Here is a 22,309-nt window from a genome sequence, read left to right as displayed (position 1 = left end):
CCCTGGATCATGTCTTTTAAATAAACACAAATCTGAAGTAGACTCAGTCTGTAAATCCTACAGTCACCACTGGAGGCAGCACCAGGATTCCCAGAGCCAATGAGGGAGAAGGAACCTTGGACAAAATACAGATCCAACGGGACAGATCTGAGATGAGACTCTGTGGATCCCTCCTCTCTGTCATCCTACAACCCAGGTTAGATTCAAAATGGGAAAGAAGAGAACCTCCAGGGAGGGGCTTGAAAGGAGACAGGACTCAGAAGACTGAAGTTCATGTTCTCATCCTACTGTTGAGTGCAGGGGCCTTGAGGGGACAATGATGGAAAAACAGATTTTAATGCTGTCACTCATGGAGCCAAAGGGTTAAGGAGGCAGGCTCCACTCTCAGGAACAAAAAAAGGCCTAGCCCTCCATACAAACTGAAAAGTCAACAATAAACAGGGAATATGGCATAAAGAGCTACAGTAAGGTCGCAGCAGTCTTGGCTGGGGGCAGGACATTGCTCTGGCCATCCCTGTGTCTCTGTGACCACAGATCTCAGAATGTGGTTCTAAGCGATGAAGAGAACAGAGCCTGGAGGTCACAGAGCTGAGGAGTGACCATGTCACAGCCAACAATGTTCACAGCCATGTGCACACTCAGCTCCTACAATCCCATCCTATCCCAAGATGGACACAGCACAATGAACACAGATTCTAGAAGGTTCTACACGCTATCACTTATTTCCTCCACAAACTCATAAGTATCTCAATAATTTATTTAACAGCCAATCAACCTGTCAGATCAAGGATGAGAACAATCAAGTTCAAATTGAGATCCTTATTTACAGTGGGGAAGTTAGGGGTGCAGGACAAGATGGAGATGTCCCCTCCTGTCTGCGGGAACAGGAAGGGTTGGCCACGGAAGGGAACTGGTGTGCAGGGCTGGGCTGGGTTCCCAGTTCTTCACATTGAGCCCATAGAATCATAGGGAACATCAGACACTGCTGCAGAGAGTCAACCGTGGATGTCACAGGAGAGGGCTGAAGACATTGTCTGCCACTCCGTCCATGCCAGACAGCTGTCTTTATGCTACAGAACAAGAGTCATGAGCAATCTTGTGAAGACAACATCCCAACAACCCACCACTCACTCACAGGTGATTCTGGGTGTCTCTGAAACCCAATCAAGTAGACTTTGCCCCCCCATCCCAAATCAGGTCCCAGAGTGTCACCTTTACAATCTGAGAGAGACACATCCGAGCTCTGGGAACTGTCTCTACTTAGGGTTAAAATATATACTTTCATAGGAAGATAAAAACATGGCCCCTAGAAGATTTTGCTGCAGGTGATATTATGGATTTCCAGATCCCCGATTACTCCAGCTTCACCCCACAGGCCTCAGGGACAATCCTGCTCCCCACACTTACCTGGAGCTGGAGCATAGGTCCCTTCTTTTCCACCTGTGAGAAGAAAAGCTGTGAGAGACCAGGGAGGAGCCAACCCTAGAACTTCTCCAGAACCAACAGCAGACGCAGGTCAGAGACAGGAGCTATGGGGTGTGGATGTGTTTCCACGAGGCAGAGAACACTTCTAAAATGGCTGAGAGAGAACTCAGACCCTGCCCTTTCCTACCTGAGTTTCTCCTCTTCCTCACAAAAAACACCAAAGCTCCAATGATCACAGCTCCAATGAGACCCAGAGCAGCAATGACTGCCATGATGGGGACAGTGGACTGAGGAGGAGGCTCTGGGAAGGGAAGAGCAGGAAGGGAAGGTGAGGGTCATGACCCCAGCTCTCAGCCCTGACCCTGCTCAGGCTCTGCAGAAGGCTCCAGCTTTCCCTGACCCCAGCTCTGCACCCCTCCCTCCTTACCCCATCTCAGGGTGAGGGGCTCAGGCAGCCCCTCATGGTGCACATGGCATGTGTATTTCTGCTCCTCCCCAGAAGGCACCACCACAGCTGCCCACTTCTGGAAGGTTCCATCCCCAGAAGGTCTGGTCTCCACCAGCTCCATGTCCTGAGTCTGTTCTTCCTCCTCCCTCTGCCAGATCAGGGTGATGTCAGCAGGGTAGAAGCCCATGACCCAACACCTCAGGGTGACATCACCTTTAGGTCCAGGATGATGGGTCACATGTGCCTTTGGGGGATCTGTGTGGAAGATTTAAGAAATCCCACAAGAACAAGGTAAAATGAAATCTGCAAAGACAAAGTTAAATCAGTGATGACACTGAACTATGTGTCTGAACACTTCTGACTGTCATCACACTAGTGACCTGCAGGGGGCGCTGGTCCTGTCATCACTGATCGGCACATTTTCCAGGGGGACCCAGAAGCTAAGAGGGAATCTCAGGAACCAGAAGGTCACATGGTCTTCCCTATGTGATGTTCTATAGCATAAGTTAGGTGGTAAAAGTATTGAAAAAGGAATGAAAAATAATTTATTTATAAGCATGATTAAATGCATATCAAAGTAAGAAATTAAGAGGAACGGCATACATGAAGGGTGCCACCAACTACTGCTGCCACCATTGAGGCCCAACCACTGTGGCCATCTTGCTGACCAGCATAACTGTCTGTCCAAGTGAACAGCCATCACCAAAGTGTGCAGCAGAAATGGTGTGAACCTCTGACACTCAGCCAGAGATAATGACTCCCTAACCCCAGCCTCTGGGGGCCAAGATACAAGGTGTTGTCACCCAGGATCCCTGGAAATAGCTGTGGAGCCCAGTACAGCACTCACTGGGAAATCGGTGCTCACAGGGGTGTGTGGGTTTTACTTATCAGTCAAGAAAGTTCAACTCCTAATTCACTAGGAGCAACACTGCAACTTGTTCCAGCAGAGGGGGAACAGTGGGGGTTTGGATGGTTAATTCTGGCAGAAAATAGTCTAAGCTCATGGGACTCTTTCCTTTAAGGGAACACTGACTTCTGTGATTATCCAGATTAGCAGTTGCTCAGGGAAGAAGAAAATGACAACTCAAAAAAAGAAAAAGATAAAAAAGGAATAAAATCCCATAATTTCGAGTGTTTTTCAGGGCACCCCAAAAGTGTCACGTGACCACTCTAGGAAGAGAGAGAATTGGGGTGAGGGAGATGCAAACCTCACCCACAAGAATCTGGGAGACTGTATTCTGTGGAAAGTTATGGAAACCTGGGAACCACCCTAGGGTCGGGGCGTCCACGTCTCCATCAGGTAAAGGAGACTTCTGGTCCTGGTGTGTAAGGCTGACACACTCAGTCACCGGGTGTGGGCAGAGAACCCGGCCTGGCAGAGGCCATGGCTGACAGTGGGCTGCAGACTGAGGAGCCACTGCTGGGGATGTGGGCATCTTCTTTCCCGCCCTCCTGAGACAGATCTGGAACCGTCCAGGGAGAAGGCTGAGCCCTGGGAGATGAGTGCAGCCCCTGCCAGGCTGGATCAGGAGCCCCAGGGCCACTGTGTCCCCTCAGAGACAGCGTGACCCCAGCTGAGGGTCTCTTCTTCCTCAGGACTGAGCCCAGCCCGAGGGCAGAGGGAGGAGATGCCCGCGGCCCCTGCACCTGTGCGCAGCAGCTGGTCCTTCCCGTGCTCCAGGTGTCTGCGGAGCCATCCCACGCACTCCTCCTCCAGGTAGGCTCTCTGTCTGTCTGCAAAACCAGCCTGCTCCAACTTGCGCCGGGTGATCTGCGCCGCCGTGTCCGCCGCTGTCCACGTCCTCAGGTCCTCGTTCAGGGCGATGTAATCGTCGCCGTCGTAGGCGTACTGTTCATACCCGCGGAGGAGGCGCCCGTCCAACCCCACGTGACAGCCGTACATCCTCTGGATGGTGTGAGAGCCTGGGGGGGGACCCGCCGTCAGCCCCGCCCACATCGATCAGCCCCGCCCACCCCGCATCCTCTAAACCGAAAGGGAAGCCCGGTCGGGTCCCCGCTCTCCTCCTCCCGGACCTCGGACCTAGGACCCGGGGAGACCCCGGCCCGTGCTCAGGGACGTGAAGGTCATGACGTCCGACCCGGGGTCACTCACCGTCCTCGCTCTGGTTGTAGTAGCCGAGCAGGTTCCTGAGGCTCCCTCGGTCAATCTGCGCGTTGTCCTTGGCGTACCGAGTGTTCCACTCCCAATACTCCGGCCCCTCCCGCGCCATCCATGGCGCCCGCGGCTCCATCCTCGGATTCTCCGCGTCGCTGTCGAAGCGCACGAACTGCGTGTCGTCCACGTAGCCGACTTCCATGTACCGGGGCTCCCCGAGGCCGGGCCGGGACACGGTGGTTTGGAAATACCGCAGCGAGTGCGAGCCTGGGGGCGGCGCGCGGTGAGACCCCGACCCTCCTCCCGGGACCCCGGGCGGGCGCGCGGGCCGGGAGGGGAGCAGGGCGCGGGGCTCGGGACGCGGGTGGGGACGGGGCGGGAGGGTCTGGCTGGGCGATGCGGGGACGCGGCTTCCCCGGTGCCGCCCCCGCCCTCCCCCAGAGCCCGTTTCCCTCCCGACCCCGCTCTCACCCGCGCGGGTCTGGGTCGGGACCTGGGCGGCCGCCAGCAGCAGGAGCAGCGTGGGCGGCGCCACCGCCCGCATCTCGGATATGGGCGTCCGGGTTCAGCGGACCCGGTGCCCGCGGACGCTGATTGGTTCCCCGGGGTTGGGTGAGCACCGCCCAGTTGTCGTCATCGATGTCCGGGCAGAAGGAGCTGACGCAGGTCCGGAGCTGGAGAAGTGAAACTGGGGACAGGGGATCCCCGCGCTGGGCGTCCCCACCCCGGACCTCACCGCCTGCGACTAAGACTTTGTCTGACCCTGTGCTGGGGACACAGCGCGGTTTGTCCCGGTGTCTCTGAGCCGCCCAAGGCCAATGCTGGTCAGGTTCGTCAGGATGAAACCTGAGAGCTTGAGGATTCCGGTAAAATACATGCAGCACTTAAAATGAATGTTCACGGAAACAGATGCTGTCACAGTCCGGGTGAGTGCGTGGGGCCGCCGTGTGGACACCTGCATGGGAGGTGACTGGAGTTTTACAGCTCTGGTCAAGTCCTTCTGACACACTGTGTCATATGTGACTCTCCGTGCAGGAAGCAGTCCCTACTCTCCTCTGCTTTCACTTTCTACTTAAGTTACGTGTGGCTTGTATTTGTGACACAAATCAAAATGCACTGAAACCAAAAAATTTTAAGTTTGGTTTTTCTCCACATTACTGAACAATAGGATAAAACCTCCAATTCCCAGTGTGAACCTCTGCCATGAGAATCACCAACTGTCCAGTGTCCACACTGCACAGGCCTGAGAAACCCAGGAGCCAACACAGTTATCAGATCCAGGGCCCCACAAACCTGTGACGCTCATCTTCCTCATCTCATCAGCTCATAAAGTGTGGGTGATGTTCAAAGAGAGAGACAGAAATAGAGAGGGGGGAAGGAGAGAGAATGAGAGGGTCACAGGTTATATGCCTTCTAACACACTATCATCATTATTCTCTTTATACGTAGTTACAGTTCCTCTCTTACTGTGTTTATTCACTAAAGCAACTGTGCCATGGAAATGTGTGACACAGGGAAACATGGAGTGTAGACAGGATCAGTGTCCTGCCGTATCTGATATCCACGGGTCTCTCCCCAGTGGAGAAGGGGTCCACTGTGCTGAGACGATGACCCAGGTCCACACAGGCAATCTGGGGACTATGGAATGAAGATCCCTGTAAAACACAACCACTTGGAGCCACAGATGGTCATCTGGAAAAAACACCAGGAGTCTGAGTGTAAGCTCAAGTCTGTGACACACTGTAGGGAGAGATCCCAATATCTGTACCAATCACCACACCTGGCTGGGCGTGGTCACAGGTATGTAGAAGGGTGTAGGATAAAGGGCGAGAAGGAGCAGGGCTCAATCTCTCTCTCTCTCTCTCTCTCTCTCTCTCTCTCTCTCTCTCTCTCTCTCTCTCGGTTCAGCCAGCCTTTGGAAGCATCTGGGACCAGGCTTCTCAGAGTGCCAAATCTGGCTACTGACTCCTCCTGTGAGGATAACTCCCCAATAAATTACCAGTTAATAACCTATCTCACTTGTTCCTCATCAACACACCTCCTCCAGCAGAGCCACACCTCCTGATCCTCCCCACACAGTTCCATTAACTAGAACTGAGGTATCTGAACCTCTGAACCTGTGTGGCCCTTCTCATTCAAACAATACAGTATTCAGTGTGGAATGGGAGACGCCCTGCAGGGCCATTAGGATCCCCCCTTTATTCTGTCACCTCCTGCTCTGCCCTTCTCTGTCTCCTCAGGCCTCATCCATCAGTGCCCAGCACCTCTCACTCTGGCTCTGCACTGACTCTGTCTCTTCCTTTGTACCCAGGTTCTGTCATCAGCCATCTTGTCAGCCATCTTGCTGTGAGCCGGGCTGTGTGGTTTCCTTCTGTGAAATTCCAATGGGGGCTGGAGAGGTGGCTTAGAGTTAGGAGCACTGTTGCTGGTTACAGGATCCAGGTTCAGTTCCCTTCACACACGTGGACTTCACAACCATCAGTGACTCCAGTTCCATGGGATCCAGTGCCTGGTGCACCTGCACACACACACAAAGACACACACACACACACCCAAACACACACAAACACACTCACACACACACAAACACATGCACACACACTCACACACACACACACACACAGGTACACACACACACACTCACACGCACACACACACACACTCACTCACACACACACAAATACAGCTAATAAAAATTTAAATTAAAAATACATTTTGAAAAGTGCTGCAATGGCTCTGCTCCCTCTTCCTCTCCTATACATCTGTGGAGTGTGACACCCACACTGAGGGCACAGTCCTGTTTAGTCAACATTGAATCACCTGTTAGTGAAGTCACAGCTGGAACAGGACAGACATTAATGTCTGAAATAGACTGTTCTGAAATGAAAATAGCAAAGCAGTATAAAATTAAAAACACAGAAAGATGTCATTTTATGGACCTACTGTGCACGGTGAATCACAACCTCATTCCAGGAAGAAGACACCATATGTGCTCATCTTTGCACTTGAGCCTTGAGTTGTTTTTTTTTTAAAGACTTTATTTATTTAATTTGTATACAATATTTTGCTGTCATGTATATCTGCACACCAGAAGAGGGCACCAGATCTCATTACGGATGGTTGTGAACCACCATGTGGTTGCTGGGAATTGAACTCAGGACCTCTGGAAGAGCAGTCAGTGCTCTTAACCTCTGAGCCATCTCACCAGGTCTCTTGAGTTGGTTTTTAATTGCTGCTGAACAAGACAAACTCCAGTCAGTCACTTGAATGCTAATTGTAACAGATTACAACATTCTGAACATCCAGAAAGTTCCTGTAGCTAGTGACGTCCCCGTCCTCATCTTCTCTCCCATTTCAGCCCGTCCAGGATCTCTCCTTTCTAAGAAGAAAGAGAAGCCTTAGAGTCTAGGGCAATAGAAACAGGAAAAAACAGGACTGGGAAAAAACAGGATTGATCTGAGCCCACATGAGATAAAGCTAAAGGAGGACCATGGCTGTCTGAGCTGCCACAGGCTCCTGTCTATACAACTCCAAGGGTCTTGGGTCTGAGGCTGTCCTGCCCTTGTCAAACTTACAGCCAGATGGAACTTTCCATCCTTTTCCACCTGTGAGAGAAAACTTCTTGAAAGAGGGTAGGGAGGAGGCAGAGCCATGAGGGCCAAAAAGACCTAAAAAGCTTGGAACCAGGGAAGTTTCCAGAACTCTGAAACAAAATAGGACATCTATTCTTGGTTGTCAACCTGAGCATATCTGTAAATAACTAACACTGAAAAATGGAGGACACCCCTGTGAGGGATGTTTGCTTAATTTGAAGTCAGAAGGTCAATTTCTGATCTGGATCTTTGAGCTGGGAAAACACACCCCTAATCCAGATCATTTGAGCTGCAGAAAGCCACCTCTAATCTGGGCCACACCTGCTGTAAGTCTATACAAGGACATGAAAGAAGCAAGATTTTTCTCTTGGCCTCCTAGAACTCACCTCACTAGCAAGTCCATTCCTTCCCTGGCATTAGAGCCGACTTCTTCAGGATTCCAGCTGAGACATCCAGCCTGGTGGACTGACTGAGCAACTACTTGATTTTTGGACTTTTTATTTATAGTCAGACATTGTTGGATTAGCTGGACCACAGCCTGTGAGTTATTCTAATTAATCCCCTTTCTATAGATAGATATATAGATGCCCAGACAGATACATAGAATTGCAGATGGATACATAGATGCACAGATAGACACATAGATGCACAGAGAGATACATAGATGCGCAGATGGATACATAGATGCACAGATGGATACATAGATGCACAGATGGATACATAGATGCACAGATGGATACATATCTAGATAGCTTCAGTCTATAAGTTCTGTTGTGCTAGAGAATCCTGACTGTGACAGTGACCCAGGAAAGGCTGAGGAAACACTGGGATATCCTGTGGGGGAAGAGAGCTCCTGGAGAGCTGTTCTCAGTAAACACCAACCCTCCATTCACTGACTGCTGTGACCCAAGTCCCATCTCCACCACTGTTAGGGTCATAGGTCTGTTCTGTGTCCTCTCACGTGCTTTACAATAAAGTGTCTGCAAGCAGAGTCCCAGACTGTGTGAGCACCGTGTGGGATGCTACACTCATAATCCTGAGCCCCACTTCTGAACACTAGAGACTCGAATATTGAAATCTCTCAAGACCAAGCTCTCCAAAGCATCAAATCCCCAAAGTTACAGTCCTGCCCCCTAAAAGAAAATACCAAATGTTTTAATCGGCCAAATCCAATTCTCCATGAACAGAGTCCCCATGGTTGGGAGGGTGTCAATGTAAGAAGACAGAAAGCCAAGTTCTATTAAAGCCTTGGCCACACAGCACTGTTGAAAACCTAATAAACACTCGTCATCCTCTACACTGTTGTTTCTTGCAGCTGATGAAAGCCCAGAGCCTTGGATTAACCAAAACTTCTCTTGCCTGAAGAAGCTGGTGATGTTAGTGTTGCCTGAAAAACAACTGAGTCTATAGCATGACCTGTGAGCACCCTTTCTGGCCTTGTGACCACCAGTGTCATTTCTGCCCAGTGTGTGGTCTGGATGTGAGCACATGCAGAGTGGATTCCCTCAGACCCAAAGCAAGGGGAAGCCTGGCCCAGCAGATGGGAAATTTGGGCAGGGAGCTCATTTCACGGTGAGAACTTGATAAAGACCAAGCCATAGAGAAAATTACCCTCAACCTGTGCTCTAGGGTGAGCCAGGTGCTGAGAGAAAAACAGCCCTGCTACTCATGACAGCCTAAGACTTGAGAATGAGGCTCGTGACCACGAGGGTCATCAGCTCTGCTCTGCATTTGCTCTCATTAGCATATTGTGCAGAGTAGTGTCATGTGACCTTGTCACGTATGCATATAATGTGCTCAGTCATGTTTCTCCTCATTCCTCTGTTCCTTTCCACACACACCCTTTTCTGTTTGAGTCCCTAGTACTCTGTAGTGGGATTTTCCTGTCTGACCCCAGAGTTGTGCTGGTCATGATGTCTCTTAACAACAGAAACCCTAACTAAGCCAGGCAGTAGTGGCACACACCTTTAATTCCAGCACTTCAGAGGCACGGATAGGCCGATCTGTGATTTCAAGGCCAGCTTGGTTTACTGAGCAAGTTCCAAGACAGCCCGGCTACACAGAGAAACCCTGTCTCAGAAAAATAAAGAAAAAAGAAAAGAATAAAGAAAGGAAACCTGGGCTGTAGAGAAGGCTCAGAGGTTAAGAGCACTGACTGCTCTTCCAGAGTTCTGGAGTTCAATTCCCAGCAACCACATGGTGGCTCACAACCATCCCTTATGAGATCTTGTGCCCTCTTCTGGTGTGCAGATACACATGGAAGCAGAATGTTGTATACATAAAAAATAAATAACAATCTTTAAATAAAGAAAATAGAAAACCCTAAGACAGAAGTTGGTCTCAGGGGTAGGGTATTGCTGTGATAGGCCCAGTCACATCACATCACGAACACTCTTCCATGCTTCCCTGCTTTTGGTCGTTACTGTCTTTGCTTCCTCAACATTGCCCTTCAGAGTGTCAGGGGGCTGCTGCACAAGTCTGCAAATGCGGCTGGAGTTCCACAGGCGGCCTGCAGTGGTCTCTCTCTTGGTCTGTGGGACTTGGTCACAGAGGTATACCTACATGATTTGTGCCTCTTTCATGACATTTGAAAATTGTTACGATCAATTTGGGAAATTCTAGGTCAGTGATGACAGCTGTTAGAATGTTATTAAAGCCGGTGTCAGTATTGTTACGACCTCGGCCCATGCCTTTAATCTCAGTACTGGGGTGTAGCACCGGGGGCAGAGGCAGGCAGGTCTTTTTGAGTTCTAGGCCACCCTGTTCTACACAGGAAGTTCCAGGACAACTGTGGCTACACAGAACCTTGTCTCAAAAAATGCATATAATAAGATAAAAATAAAATCATACCCAAATTGTGTGTGTGTGTGTGTGTGTGTGTGTGTGTGTGTGTGTGTGTGTGCTTGTCAGGGATCATTTGCGGGGTCAAGGGACACTATGGACCCAGTTCTTCCTTTCACCTTCTTGTGGCAACAGAACTGGAACTTAGGGAGCCAGGCTTGTGTGACAATCAGCTTTAATCATAGAACCAACTCCTCAGCCCTAGTGAAAGCCTTTTCCAAGTGCCAATCCTGAGTATGTGCCAACACATGTTAGCTAATTGATTAATTTATTAATTATCTAATTAATGAAGCAGCAGAGCATTGAAAACACAACTGCCATGACAACAAACTACAGCAAAGCTTGTGTGCATCTCAGTGGCTGTCAACTAGCATGCCTTAGATTCTTCCAAGTAGCCCAGGGCTCTGAGCAGCTTCCAGGTCCCTGTGAACACAATACAGCTCAGGTCTTATAACAAGAGCTTGCACTGGTCCCCTTGTCTCCCGGCACTCGTAGGGCGGCTTCCAAGGTAAAATAACCATCAGTGAACTTATATCTGAGATGCAGTGCTGTGGGCGATGCTCTTTGGCCAAGCACAGTGTTAATCCCAGCACTCGGGAGGCAGAGGCAGACAGATCTCTGTGAGTTCAAGACCAGCCTGGTGTACAAAGCTAGTTCTAGTACAGCCTCCAAATCCACAGAGAAACCCTGTCTTGAAAACCCGAGGGGAAAAAAAGCCGAGCATTGCTGGCTCTTGTTTCCATGGATGCATGCAGTCTCTCAGATGCCTCCTAACCTACTGCCTGGTATGATTTATACTTTTTTATTTCTATGTATTTGGGTGTTTTACTTGCATGCACGTCTGTGTGCCACATACATGCTGTCTCCAAGGAGGGCAGATCCCCTGGAAGCAGAGTTATAGACAGTCCGTAGCCTACTGTGGATGCTGGGAGTCAAAATCCAGGTCCTCTGAAGAGAAGCCAAGGGCTGGCAAACACTGGACCATCTTTCCAGGCCCAGTCAATTATTCTCCTGATGTGTGTGCTAGCGAGTTTTATGTCAACTGGACACACTAACTAGAGATATCTGAAAGGATAACTCAATTAGAAATGCCTCCTCGAGATCCAGCTGTAGGGCATTTTCTCAATCAGCCATCAATGGGGGAGGGCCTGGCCCATTGTGGGTGGTTCCATCCCTAGGCTGGTGGTCCTGGGTTCTATGAGAAAACAGGCTGAGCAAGCCATGAGGAGCAAGCCAATAAGCAGCACCCATCCATGACATTGGCATCAGCTCCTGCCTCAGGTTCCTGCCCTGTGTGAGTTCCTGTCCTGACTTCCTTAGATGATGAACTAAGATGTGGAAGTGTAAGCTGAACAAACCCTTTCCTCCCCATCTTGGTTTTTGTTCTTGGCATTTCATTGCAGCAATAGAAACCCTGGCTGAGACAGTGTTGCAATCAACTAACCATCAGATACTATCCTAGTTTGCTTATTTGCTGGGACCAAGCATTTTGCAGTGGAAAGGGTTTATTTGGAGTGTAGGTTACAGCCCATCCTTGGAGCTGGAGGCAGAACCTGAAGCAGAGACCATGACACTTGCTCACTGCCTGGCTCTCACTGGCTTCCTGGGCAAGCTGCTTTTTGTACACCCCAGGCGCACCTGCCTAAGCGTGGGAGTGTCTACACTGAGCTGGGCCATCCCCTATCATGAGTCTAGCACCCAAGGCCCTGGTCCTAGAACCCTGGCTAGGGGTAGTGAGGGAATGAAGAAAGGACACACACACACACAATGAAGCCGGGACACGGTGTGTCTCTCTAATGCTACTGACACCATTACAACCTGGAACCTTCACGAGTTTAAAGTACAGTGGAGGAAGGGGCTAGCTAATCTGGGTATGAGGTCTCTATAGGTGAGCAGTCTCAGGCTGCAAACATCCAGGAACAGGAAGCCACAGTTGGTAATCTTTGCACACATGGATCAACAGTTCATAGACACTCACACTTGGATTCCAAAGGAAAGCTTTGCCATTCTGGCGGGGAATATTATTTTTACGTGTGTGACTTTGGTTCATCCTGCATTTGTATAACCCTGTGAATCTGTGTTACTGTGCCTGTCTAAAACACCCAGCGGTCCTAATAAAGAGCTGATCAGTCAATAGTGAGGCAGGAGCAAGGATGGGAGGGGCTGGCAGGCAGAGGTATAAATAGGAGAAACAAGGATTAGCAAGAGAGCAAGGAAAGTGGAAGTGTAAGCTGAACATGGGGGGTCAGCCAGCCATGGAGTAAAAAGGAAAGTAAGAAAGATAAAAGCCCCGAGTAGATGGGTTACTTAAGTTAAGAAAATCTAGCTGGAAACAAGGTAAACTAAGGCCAGGCACTCAACTAAGAATAAACCTCCCTGTGTGCTTTACTTGGGAGCTGGATGGTGGCCCCTGAAAAAAGGCCAAAGAAAGAGCAAAAACATGGAACAATACCATCCCTCATGAGCCAGGCCTGGATTGGTACTGTCCTTGTCAAAGTTCCATGGCCATTGTTCTTGAAGTCCTTAACCAGCCATGCCCATGTCAAAACACACACTCACTCGCTCACACATTCACACACACACTCACTCACACACACACTCACACAGGCACTCACACACTCATTCACACACACTCACACACTCACATTCACTCACACATTCACTCACTCACACACTCACTCCACACTCACTCACACACTCACTCACACACTCACTCAATCACTCACACACATGCAATCACACACTCACTCACACACTCATACATTCACTCACTCACTTCTCACACACTCACTCACACACACTCACACACTCACTCACACATTCACTCACTCACTCACGGCTTCCTCTGCTCCCTATAAACCAGCAATCAAGAAAATGCCCACAAACAACCCACAGGCCAATCTGATGACGGCAACTCCTCAGATGAGACCCACTCTTCCCAGGTGCAGCACACTGACAAGATGAGCCACCACAGTAGCAAACCTCTCTGTGTAGTTGGTTATGTGCTGTCAGCAACATTACCCACAGAAGACACCGTCTAGATTATTCTTATAGTTTTATTTTTACTTTATGTGCATGAGTATTTTGTGTGTGTCTGTGCACATGTGCACTGTCCCTGGGGGCCATAAGAGGGCGACAGATCCCCTGGAAAATGAGTTCCAGATGTTTTTTTTTCTTGTTTTTTTATTAGTTCAAATTAGGAACAAGCTTGCTTCACATGACAATCCCTTCTCCCTCTCCCTTCCCTTCCCCCAACCCTCCTCCCCAATCTCCTGCCTGCCCCCACCCAATCCACCCTCCACTCCCCAGGCAGGGTAGGGCCCTTGACGGTGGTTCCCCAAAGTCCACCACATCATCCTGGGCCGGGCCTAGGCCCTCCCCCATGTGTCCAGGCCAAGACAGCATCCCTTCACCTGGATGGGCTCTCAAAGTCCCTTCTTACACCAGGGAAAAATACATTGGTTACAGGGTTTGATTCTCAGGAACTCTCATAGACACCCACCTCTCACTCCTTATTGTTTTATGGGGACTTTACTGGGTAACTAAACCCACAGGGACAAGTCCTAATCTGGATTTCTATTGCTGTGATGAAACACCATGACCAGAAAAACTTGGGGAGGAAATGGTTTGTTCAGCTGAATTACACAGCACTGTTCATCACCAAAGGAAGTCAGGACAGGAAGTCACACAGGGCAGGAACCTGGAGGCAGGAGCTGATGCAGAGGCCATAGAAGGTGCTGCTTACTGCCTTACTCACCATAGTTTGTAAAAACTGCTTTTATTTTCCACCCTGTGGTTTTCCAAGACAGGGTTGTGCTTCTCTGTAGAAACCCAGATGTCCTGGAACTCACTCTGTAATCCAGTCTGTCCTTGAACTCAGAGATCTGCCAGCCTCTAGCTCTCAAGTGCTAGGACTAAAGGTGTGGACTACTATGCCCATCTCTCATCCTTCTTTCTTATAGAATAAAAAGGACCACCAGTCCCGGGATTGCACCAACCACAATGGGCTGGGCTCTCCTTCATAAATCACTAAATAAGAAAATGCCTGCCAGGATATCGTGGTGTACACCTTTAATCCCAGCACTTGAAAGGCAGAGACAGGTGGATCTCTGGGAGTTCAAAGCCATTCTGGTCCTGGATATCCAGATATACACACAAAGAAAACCTGTCTCAAACAAGAAGAAAGAAATGCCCTACAGGCTGACCTATAGCCTGATCTTCCTGAGGCATTTTCTTAATTGAGGTTCAATCCTCACAGATGCCTTTTGCTGTGTCAAGCTGACATAAAACCATCCAGCACACACGTGATTGGGCAGAAAGGGGACTCTAATGGAAACTGAGTTGTCTAGAGTTTCCTGGCTTTCTCTGTGAACATCTCCTACCAGGATTTGGCCAAATCTCTTCAGATCTGGGGATCTCCAGCAGGAGAGAGGGCTGAGTGGAAAGAGCACTGGCTGCTCTTACAGAGGACCCCGGGGTTGATGTCTGGCTCCCATGTCAGGTGGCTCCAGTGCCCTCTTCTGGGCTCCACAGACATCACACATGTGATATATTTTACATACATGCTGTGAAAACACACATACAAAATCTGAAAATAAAAACAAAGAACCCAACAGACGCTGAAGCATTTGGCCTTGTCTAAAGCACTCCAGCCTCATGTGAGGCCCCTGACCTTGGCAAAGACTCTGCACTGTCTTGACTGCTCTTCTGTGCAGAGAGCGTCCCCCTTGACAACCCAGAGAGGAGCACACAGAGATGCAGGGATGGGCACCAAAGCCATGGGGCTGTCCAGCAGCTGCTCCTTCCCCAGCAAACCTTCATTCTGAGGCAGGTTCTTCTGAACACATCCATTTCCCCAGGTGACCAAGAGTAATTAATACCATCTGTCCCTGCTGAGCCACACCAGCCCACTGGGTGTCCCACTCACAAGAAAACTGGCCCTTTAATATTTAAAGTATTTTTTCCTTTTTAAAATTTAAATTAGAAACCAGCTTCTTTTACATATCAATTCCAGTTCCTTCTCCCTCCCATCCTCCCTGCCCCCGACTACCCCCTGTCCCATCCCCTTTCTGCTCCCCAGGTGGGGTGAGGCCTTCCATGGGGCATCTTCAAAGTGTGTCATATCATTTGGAACAGGGCCTAGACCCTCCCCAGTGTGGCTGAGAGGCTACCCCTCTATGGGGAATAGGCTCCCCAAGTCCATTTGTGTACTAGGGGTAAATACTGATTCAATACCAGAGGCTCCATAGATTCACCAGACCTCCAAACTGACATTCACGTTCAGGGGGTCTGGATCAGTCCTATGTTTGTTTTCCAACTATCAGTCTGGGGTCCATGAGCAACCCCTTGTTCAGATCAGCTGTTTCTGTGGGTTTCTCCAGCCTGGTCTTGACCTCTTTGCTCATCACTCCTCCGTCTCTGCAACTGGATTCCAGAGTTCAGCTCAGTGCTTAGCTGTGGGTGTCTGCCTCTGCTTCCATCAGCTACAGGATGAAGATTTTATGATAGCAATTAAGGTAGTCATCAATCTGATTATATGAAGGGCAGTTAAGATACCCTCTCCTCCACTGCCTAGATTATTAGCTGGAGCCATCCATGTGGATTCCTGGGAATTCCCCTAGTGCCAGGGAACACCAGCACTCTTACAGGCCTGGTGTGGGCAGGACTTTTGCATATGTGCAGATGGCTCAGCAACAGCACTGCTTGACACCCACACAGGTGTCATGCCAAGGCAATGAAGACACACTGGTGCCCAGGCCTACTAGAGAAGCAAGTCCTTAGACATCACAACACAGCAGGGGAGAATGGTCACTCTGGGAACATGCAAGTAAGAGAAATCACAATTTGAGGCAGGTCAGTGTGAGCCTTCCAGTGAGATGGACCTGGGTGTGAGCATCCCCTCAAAATGCCTGCTAGTGCTGAGGAGGCTGGCTGCACACCAGCATGCTAAAGCAACTGAACTGCCAGGGTGTGAAATCTCAGACCACCAACAGAGTTCTACCCTGCCCCTGGCCAGAACAGACAGGACCGTGGTCTGGTGCTTCATCCAGGATTGGCACTGAAGCCACTAGGCAGCTGCCATGGTCCACACTCCAGCCTGTTACACTTCCACCTACACCTCCTGCCCCTGTCCCTCCAGGGATCCCAGTGACCTTGCCAAGAACTTCACGATAAGAGTAGATGAGATACAGATCCATGTCTGAGGTAAGAAAGTTCATACATGACCATCTGAACTCAGATCAAAAAGGAGAATTGAGACAGGCTTCCGGCCTCTGCCCTGGTTGAGGCTTTGTCCTTTAGTCTCTGACCCAGCGACCCCAGCCTCTCTACACAGCTAAGCTGGCCCAGGGAGGAGATGCTGGAGCTGCACCAGGCCCTGCTTAGAAGAGCAGGACGCCTGGGAGGCACAGCCCTGGTACCTGACACCCAGAAGCTCAAGGAGCAGATGAGATGCAGTGACATGGACCTTGTTCTCTGAACCTCTGACCCCATGCACTATCCCATTCCCCATTTCCACAGCCACCTTAGAATGGAAGGGACACCAGGAAGAGAATGCCACTGGGGAGCCACAGCCTCTTGGGTCTGGGCCATCCTCACTGTGACCCTGCCCACAACAAGGCTCCCAGTCAAGCCCTCAATATAACACACGGAGCACTTACAAACACCACAGACACAGTTGCTTCAATTCTGAGTTTTGTTAAAAAACAAACAAACAAACAAACAAACATGATAAATCAGGAACAGGTTTGGGAGTGGTGGTGATGCAGAGGGAAGCATGGACAGGACAAGATGAGGGCTGGCAGGGGCCGGGGGCAGGGCCGTCTCCACCCTGATCCCTGGTATCTTCTTCTAATGAGACAGACGGCCACAGTCCAGAGCGGGTCATTCCTCTCCTCTACCGTGTCTGTTCAACTGAAGAAACAAAAGTCACCAGTTACAATAAGACTCAAGAAGGGAAATTTAAAAATCTCTCCCCCCTCCCTCCCTTTCTCTCCTCACAGCTGTGTCCTAGGTTCAGAGGATACTCTTGCGAGTGGGGACACACATACACACTCCTTTCGCTGGAGAAAAGAGAGACTGGGAGAAAGGCCCCATACAAGGGTCCCTCACCGGAGCATGGAAACTCCAGGAAGGCAGCCAGCAACCAAGGGCCATTCAGCACCAGGGGCCTCTACCCAGAGGTTTACATGAGGCACTAACAAGGAAAGAGGGAGCAGGATTCAACAAAATGCTTCAGTGGGCAAAGGTGCTGTCACTAAGACTGAAAACCTGAGTTCACGACAGGAATCCCACAGGGTGGAGGACAGACAGACACACACATGGGGCAGGCAGCATGGTGAAGGTTCACTCATGTAGGAGGAGATGTCGATCTCATGGGGAGCTCACTGATGTTGACCTCAAAGCGGTCCTGCACGTCACTGAGGATATTAGCATGGATCTCATCTGACACAAATGTGATGGACAAGCCCTTGGTGCCAAACCAGCCTGCTCTGGAAACCTGGGAGGAGACAAAGGGAAGATCACAAGTTCACAGGGGAGACAGAGATACAAGGGAAGGGGACAGTGTGTGCATGAGCGCAGGCTCACACAGAGGAAGTGAGGTGAGGGCGGGCAGCTTACCTGGTGCAGGTGGGTGTCCGAGTCCTCAGGCATTCCATAGCTGAAGGATCTGTCATCTCAACTTTTAATGGTTTTTAAAGTTTATGTGTGTGGTGTTTTGCACACATATATGTGTGAGCACATTCATATCTGGTGTCTATGGAGAGCCAAAAGAGAACACTGGATCCTTCTCCCATGCCAACTGTAGTCATGTGACTGGGAGCTGACAGGTTGGTATCGAGAATATGGGAACCCTGAAAGAACAGGAGTGCTCTTAACCTCTGAGCCACTGTTTTAGTTGTTTTGTTGTTTGTTTTGTTTTTGGTTTTTGAGACAGGGTTTCTCTGTGCAACCCTGGCTGTCCTGGAACTTGATCTGCAGATTAGGCTGACCTTGAACTCATAAAGATCTCCCTGCTTCTGTCTCCAGAGTGCTGGGATTATAGGCTTGAGCCATCACCACCCAGCTCTGAGCCACTTCCTCAGCCCAGCCTGGGTGATCTCACTACTGAAGTTTTATAAATGTATATACATGTGTGTTTGTGTGAATGTATGCAGGTGTATACAGGTGTCCTTCAAGGCCAGAAGGGTGTGCTGTATTTGTATCTGTATCTTTATCTGCTGGAGCCAGTAGAGGCATCTGTGGGAGGGAGGGGGTGTGGATGCTCTGCAGAGCAGGGCGTTTGAGGTTCAGTTGTCCTCAAACACATTATGTAAACCAGGCTGGCCCCACACTTGATCTCACAGAGATCCACATGACTCTGACTACACTGTGCTTGGGATTTAAGACACCCATGCTAGCACCGCTGGCAGAATTTTTGTTTGGTTGGTTCTTTGATTTTTCTGTGTAGCCCTGACTGTCCTAGAGCTCATTCTGTAGACCAGGTTTGCCTTGAACTCAAGAGGCTTGCCTGCCTCTGCCTCCAAGAGCTGAGATTAAAGGTGGGTAGCACCACTAACCTGCCCTGGCAGAATTTCTAACGAGTTCCTCAGGCCCTTTTCTGTCTCAAATGTCCCTTTACAAATGTCCTTTTCCTGTCTTGAACTTAACGCCTGTGTCTAGGCCAAGATTTCTCAACAGCCTGACCTCTGAGCTGCCATGGACACAAGACCTCAAACTGGCACACACACGTGTGAGGCGCCCTCAGGAAGATGGTAGGATGTGAACTACAGTCTAGAAAACCAGATGAGCCTCTGGAAACACTAAGAGCCCCACAGGGCTCTGCAGCCAGCTGAGCACAGGCTGACACTGCTCCTCCTGGGTGACTGTAAGAGACGACAGCAGAGTCACCACGTCAGTACCCAGCTCAATGCGTTCCTCCACTCACTGAAGTCATCACGGACTCTACCTCAGCTGTCTCTCACACCTTCACACTCTTGGCTCCTCAATCACAGGCTACTTCTCCACAGGCCTCTGCCACGGCTGGGGATGCCCAGTGCTCAAGACCACACAGACCCTCAATACTGACCTGGTTGAACACAAGGACATCGTGAAGGTCAAAGAGCGTTGGGTTCTTCTCCTTGCCCTCCTTGTAGGCCTGGGGTCATTGTGGTCATGGAAGGGGACCCACGGGAACATCCAGGGAGCAGGGAAACTCAATTGTGGCCCAGGCCACCATTTTGGATTGTCACTCCGTCTCCCTGCTCCCCACCATGATTCCCTCTCAGAAAGGGACAAAAACAACAGAGAGGTGGCTTAGAGTTTAAGAGCACCTATTGCTGTTGCAAAGGATCCAGGTTCAGTTCCCACCACTCACATGGTGCTTCACAATCATCTGGGACTCCATACACACGCACACACACGCACACACACGCACACACACACAATACATCTAATAAAAATAAAATTTAAAATACATTCTTAAATTTGCCCCAGTGACTCCCCTTCAGTCTCCTGCACACCTAGAGGGTGACACCCAGGCTGAGCACACAGGGCTGTTTGGGGAACATTGTGCCACCAGCAAAAAAATCCAGCTCTGGAACAGGACAGGGAATGGTGATGGAAATAGATTGTGCTGGAATGAATGTTAGCAAAAGAGCATAAAGTTAAAAGTATTAAAAGATTTCATTTTGTAGACCTACTGTGCACTGTGGATCATATAGTCTCACCTGAGGAAGAAGACACTGTTTGTGTTCATCTTTACACTTGAGACCTGTGTTAGTTTTTAATTGCTGGTGAACAAGAAACATTTTAGTCACTTAAATGGTAACTTGTAACAGAGCATGCCTGTTAGTGTTCAGGCATCTGTACTGGCCTGCTCTTGGGGTTCTGACAGGATATGTCCTCAGCTGCAGCCACTAAGAGTACCTTCTGTGCACATTCACTATGTCCCCCTTTAAAAGGGTCCTACCCCCTCTCTATTCCTTTCAAACAATCTCTGCCTGTCTCTTTGTGTCTCCCTCCCCCGTCTCTCTTTCTTCTCTCCCACCCAACACTCCTGTCCTCAGAGACTGTCTCTCTGTTATACATTGCCAGCATTACAATCTGATACATTTAATCAAAGATGCCTACATTGTCCACATACTACCTTCTGGCATTACATCTGGTACTTTTAATCATAATTATGAAGGCAGTCACTTTCCTATATCAAGTTTAGTTACCATCAGTTCACTTATAGAAGCCAAGTGTGCTCACCCTTTCCCAGCTTTCGAAACTCTGATATGTTGATTTTGGTTTATCCTCAATATAAAATTTCTATGACACTTAAGTTGACATAGTTAACATATCACAAAATTGATGACACTTTCAGGGCAAAACAGAACTGGACATTCCTTTAGGGTTGCCACCACTGACCTGACTGCTCTGTCATACCATCTAGCTGAACACTGACATTCTTTAGTTACAAGTGTAAAGACACCTACCTACATGAGTTTAAAAATCGATCTGCACAAAAGGAATACAAAAATTATATACAACAAATTGGATTTTGAAAATACAAAAATAACATCTGTCACTTCTGTCGTGCTGACAACTTGACATATATACACACACGCAGAAAAGTTCCAACTGGGTTATCTCAAGAGCGGTGCTCTAAAATGACAGGCAAACTGCCACTCAGTTTTCACACTGACAGAAGATGTGTTCAAAATATTTCATATACTAAATACTGCAAAATATTTCATATACTAAATATTGCATGTATAAATGCTGGTTGTAGTTTTTGCTTTGATTAATTAAAAGTATCTTAAGCTAATACTAAGTGCACCTAAATTAACAACAGTTCAGAAATCTGACCTTACAATAAAGAAATCCAAAATGTACAACTTCAGAAAGCAAGGAACAATTACTGCCATGCAAGACTGAAAACTGCAAGGAAATGTGATTTAAAACAGCAAGCTCAAATATATGTAACACTGAAAAGGGTCAGCAGTGAGTTCTACTAACAATAGACTTAAAGAAGAAAATACATTCTCTTTGCTGGTATAAATCAGATCGTCAAATCTGAGAACAAGCCATCTGTCCTCTAGCTTAAGAGATTAGCTCTTTTACAGTTGTTTTAATGAAATCTTTCTGCTCAGTTAAATCATAAGCAGGAAAATTTTCATATACCTCTTGCAAATCTGCTTCATTGTGACCTCTTCCAAGTTAGCATTAGCTAGTAATTTCTTCACGGTCTCCTTTAACTCTTCATCCTTAGGTAGTTTTTTCAATTTTTTAAATTAATGGTTCATCATCAGAACTATCTTCAGATTCAGACTCTTTTTTTGGAACTGTTTTGATTCTTCTCGGTGCTAGAGACCGAGTTTCTCTGTGGGTTTTGGAGGCTGTCCTGGAACTAGCTCTGTAGACCAGGCTGGCCTTGAACTCACGGAGATCTGCCTGCCTCTGCCTCTGCCTCTGCCTCTGCCTCTGCCTCTGCCTCTGCCTCTTCCTCTGCCTCTGGAGTGCTGGGATTAAAGGCCCACCTTCTTAACATTAGCACTTTTTACAGATATTTTCTTTTAGCAGCAGCTTTCTGTTTTGCTTTTTCTTTTTTAGATGTCTTTTTTGGTGGTTCAATTTCTTTCTCTTTATCTTCTGAAGACTCTCCCTTATTTTCTTCTCATCTTCATCAGTACTAGATTCATCTGACAAAATTTCAGGACATTTGTTTTGCTTTGACTTCCTTGTTGTTCCAGAACTGTTCCGTTCCTTTTTACTACTTTTGCTTGAAGATATTTTGAATTTTGGCAATGGTTTGCCAGAAGACTTTGGATGCCTTAAGAAATTCAAGATCCTCTTCACTAGTTTGCTGTTCACACCTCATCACTCTAAGTCAAGAACCTCAGATGCTCTTTACATGGCATT

At 48.8% G+C, this 22,309-nt stretch overlaps 1 protein-coding gene, 1 long non-coding RNA gene and 1 pseudogene across 4 annotated transcripts; 1 reads left to right on the top strand and 2 right to left on the bottom strand.

Moving 5' to 3' along the window:
• Window positions 1-736: 736 nt before the first annotated feature.
• Window positions 737-4,601, bottom strand: LOC100689008 (MHC class I antigen Hm1-C5). Of its 2 annotated transcripts, XM_027388959.2 has the most exons (7): window positions 4,461-4,601; window positions 3,987-4,256; window positions 3,521-3,796; window positions 1,853-2,128; window positions 1,613-1,726; window positions 1,408-1,440; window positions 737-1,070 (listed from the first exon to the last, which is right to left on the bottom strand). In XM_027388959.2, the coding sequence occupies exons 1-7, from the start codon at window positions 4,531-4,533 to the stop codon at window positions 1,066-1,068; spliced, it is 1,047 nt and encodes a 348-aa protein (XP_027244760.1). In that variant the 5' UTR covers window positions 4,534-4,601; the 3' UTR covers window positions 737-1,065. The 2 variants fall into 2 exon arrangements, with proteins under 2 accessions (XP_027244760.1, XP_027244761.1); XM_027388960.2 differs by lacking the exons at window positions 737-1,070; window positions 1,408-1,440 and adding an exon at window positions 1,077-1,278 and having other exon boundaries at window positions 1,598-1,726.
• Window positions 4,602-4,714: 113 nt separating this feature from the next.
• Window positions 4,715-9,609, top strand: LOC118238089. Of its 2 annotated transcripts, none has more exons than XR_004771889.1 (4): window positions 4,715-4,915; window positions 5,158-5,789; window positions 7,348-8,122; window positions 8,898-9,609. It is a non-coding gene; the product is annotated as an uncharacterized LOC118238089 (long non-coding RNA). The 2 variants fall into 2 exon arrangements; XR_004771888.1 differs by having other exon boundaries at window positions 4,715-5,322; window positions 5,569-5,789.
• An 11,826-nt stretch (window positions 9,610-21,435) lies between these two features.
• The window catches only part of LOC113832524, a 1,476-nt pseudogene continuing 602 nt past the window's right edge, over window positions 21,436-22,309 (bottom strand).

Source organism: Cricetulus griseus (assembly GCF_003668045.3).
Source record: "Cricetulus griseus strain 17A/GY chromosome 1 unlocalized genomic scaffold, alternate assembly CriGri-PICRH-1.0 chr1_0, whole genome shotgun sequence".
Classification (NCBI taxonomy): Eukaryota; Metazoa; Chordata; class Mammalia; order Rodentia; family Cricetidae; genus Cricetulus; species Cricetulus griseus.
This window is presented reverse-complemented; position numbering and strand designations above follow the sequence as displayed.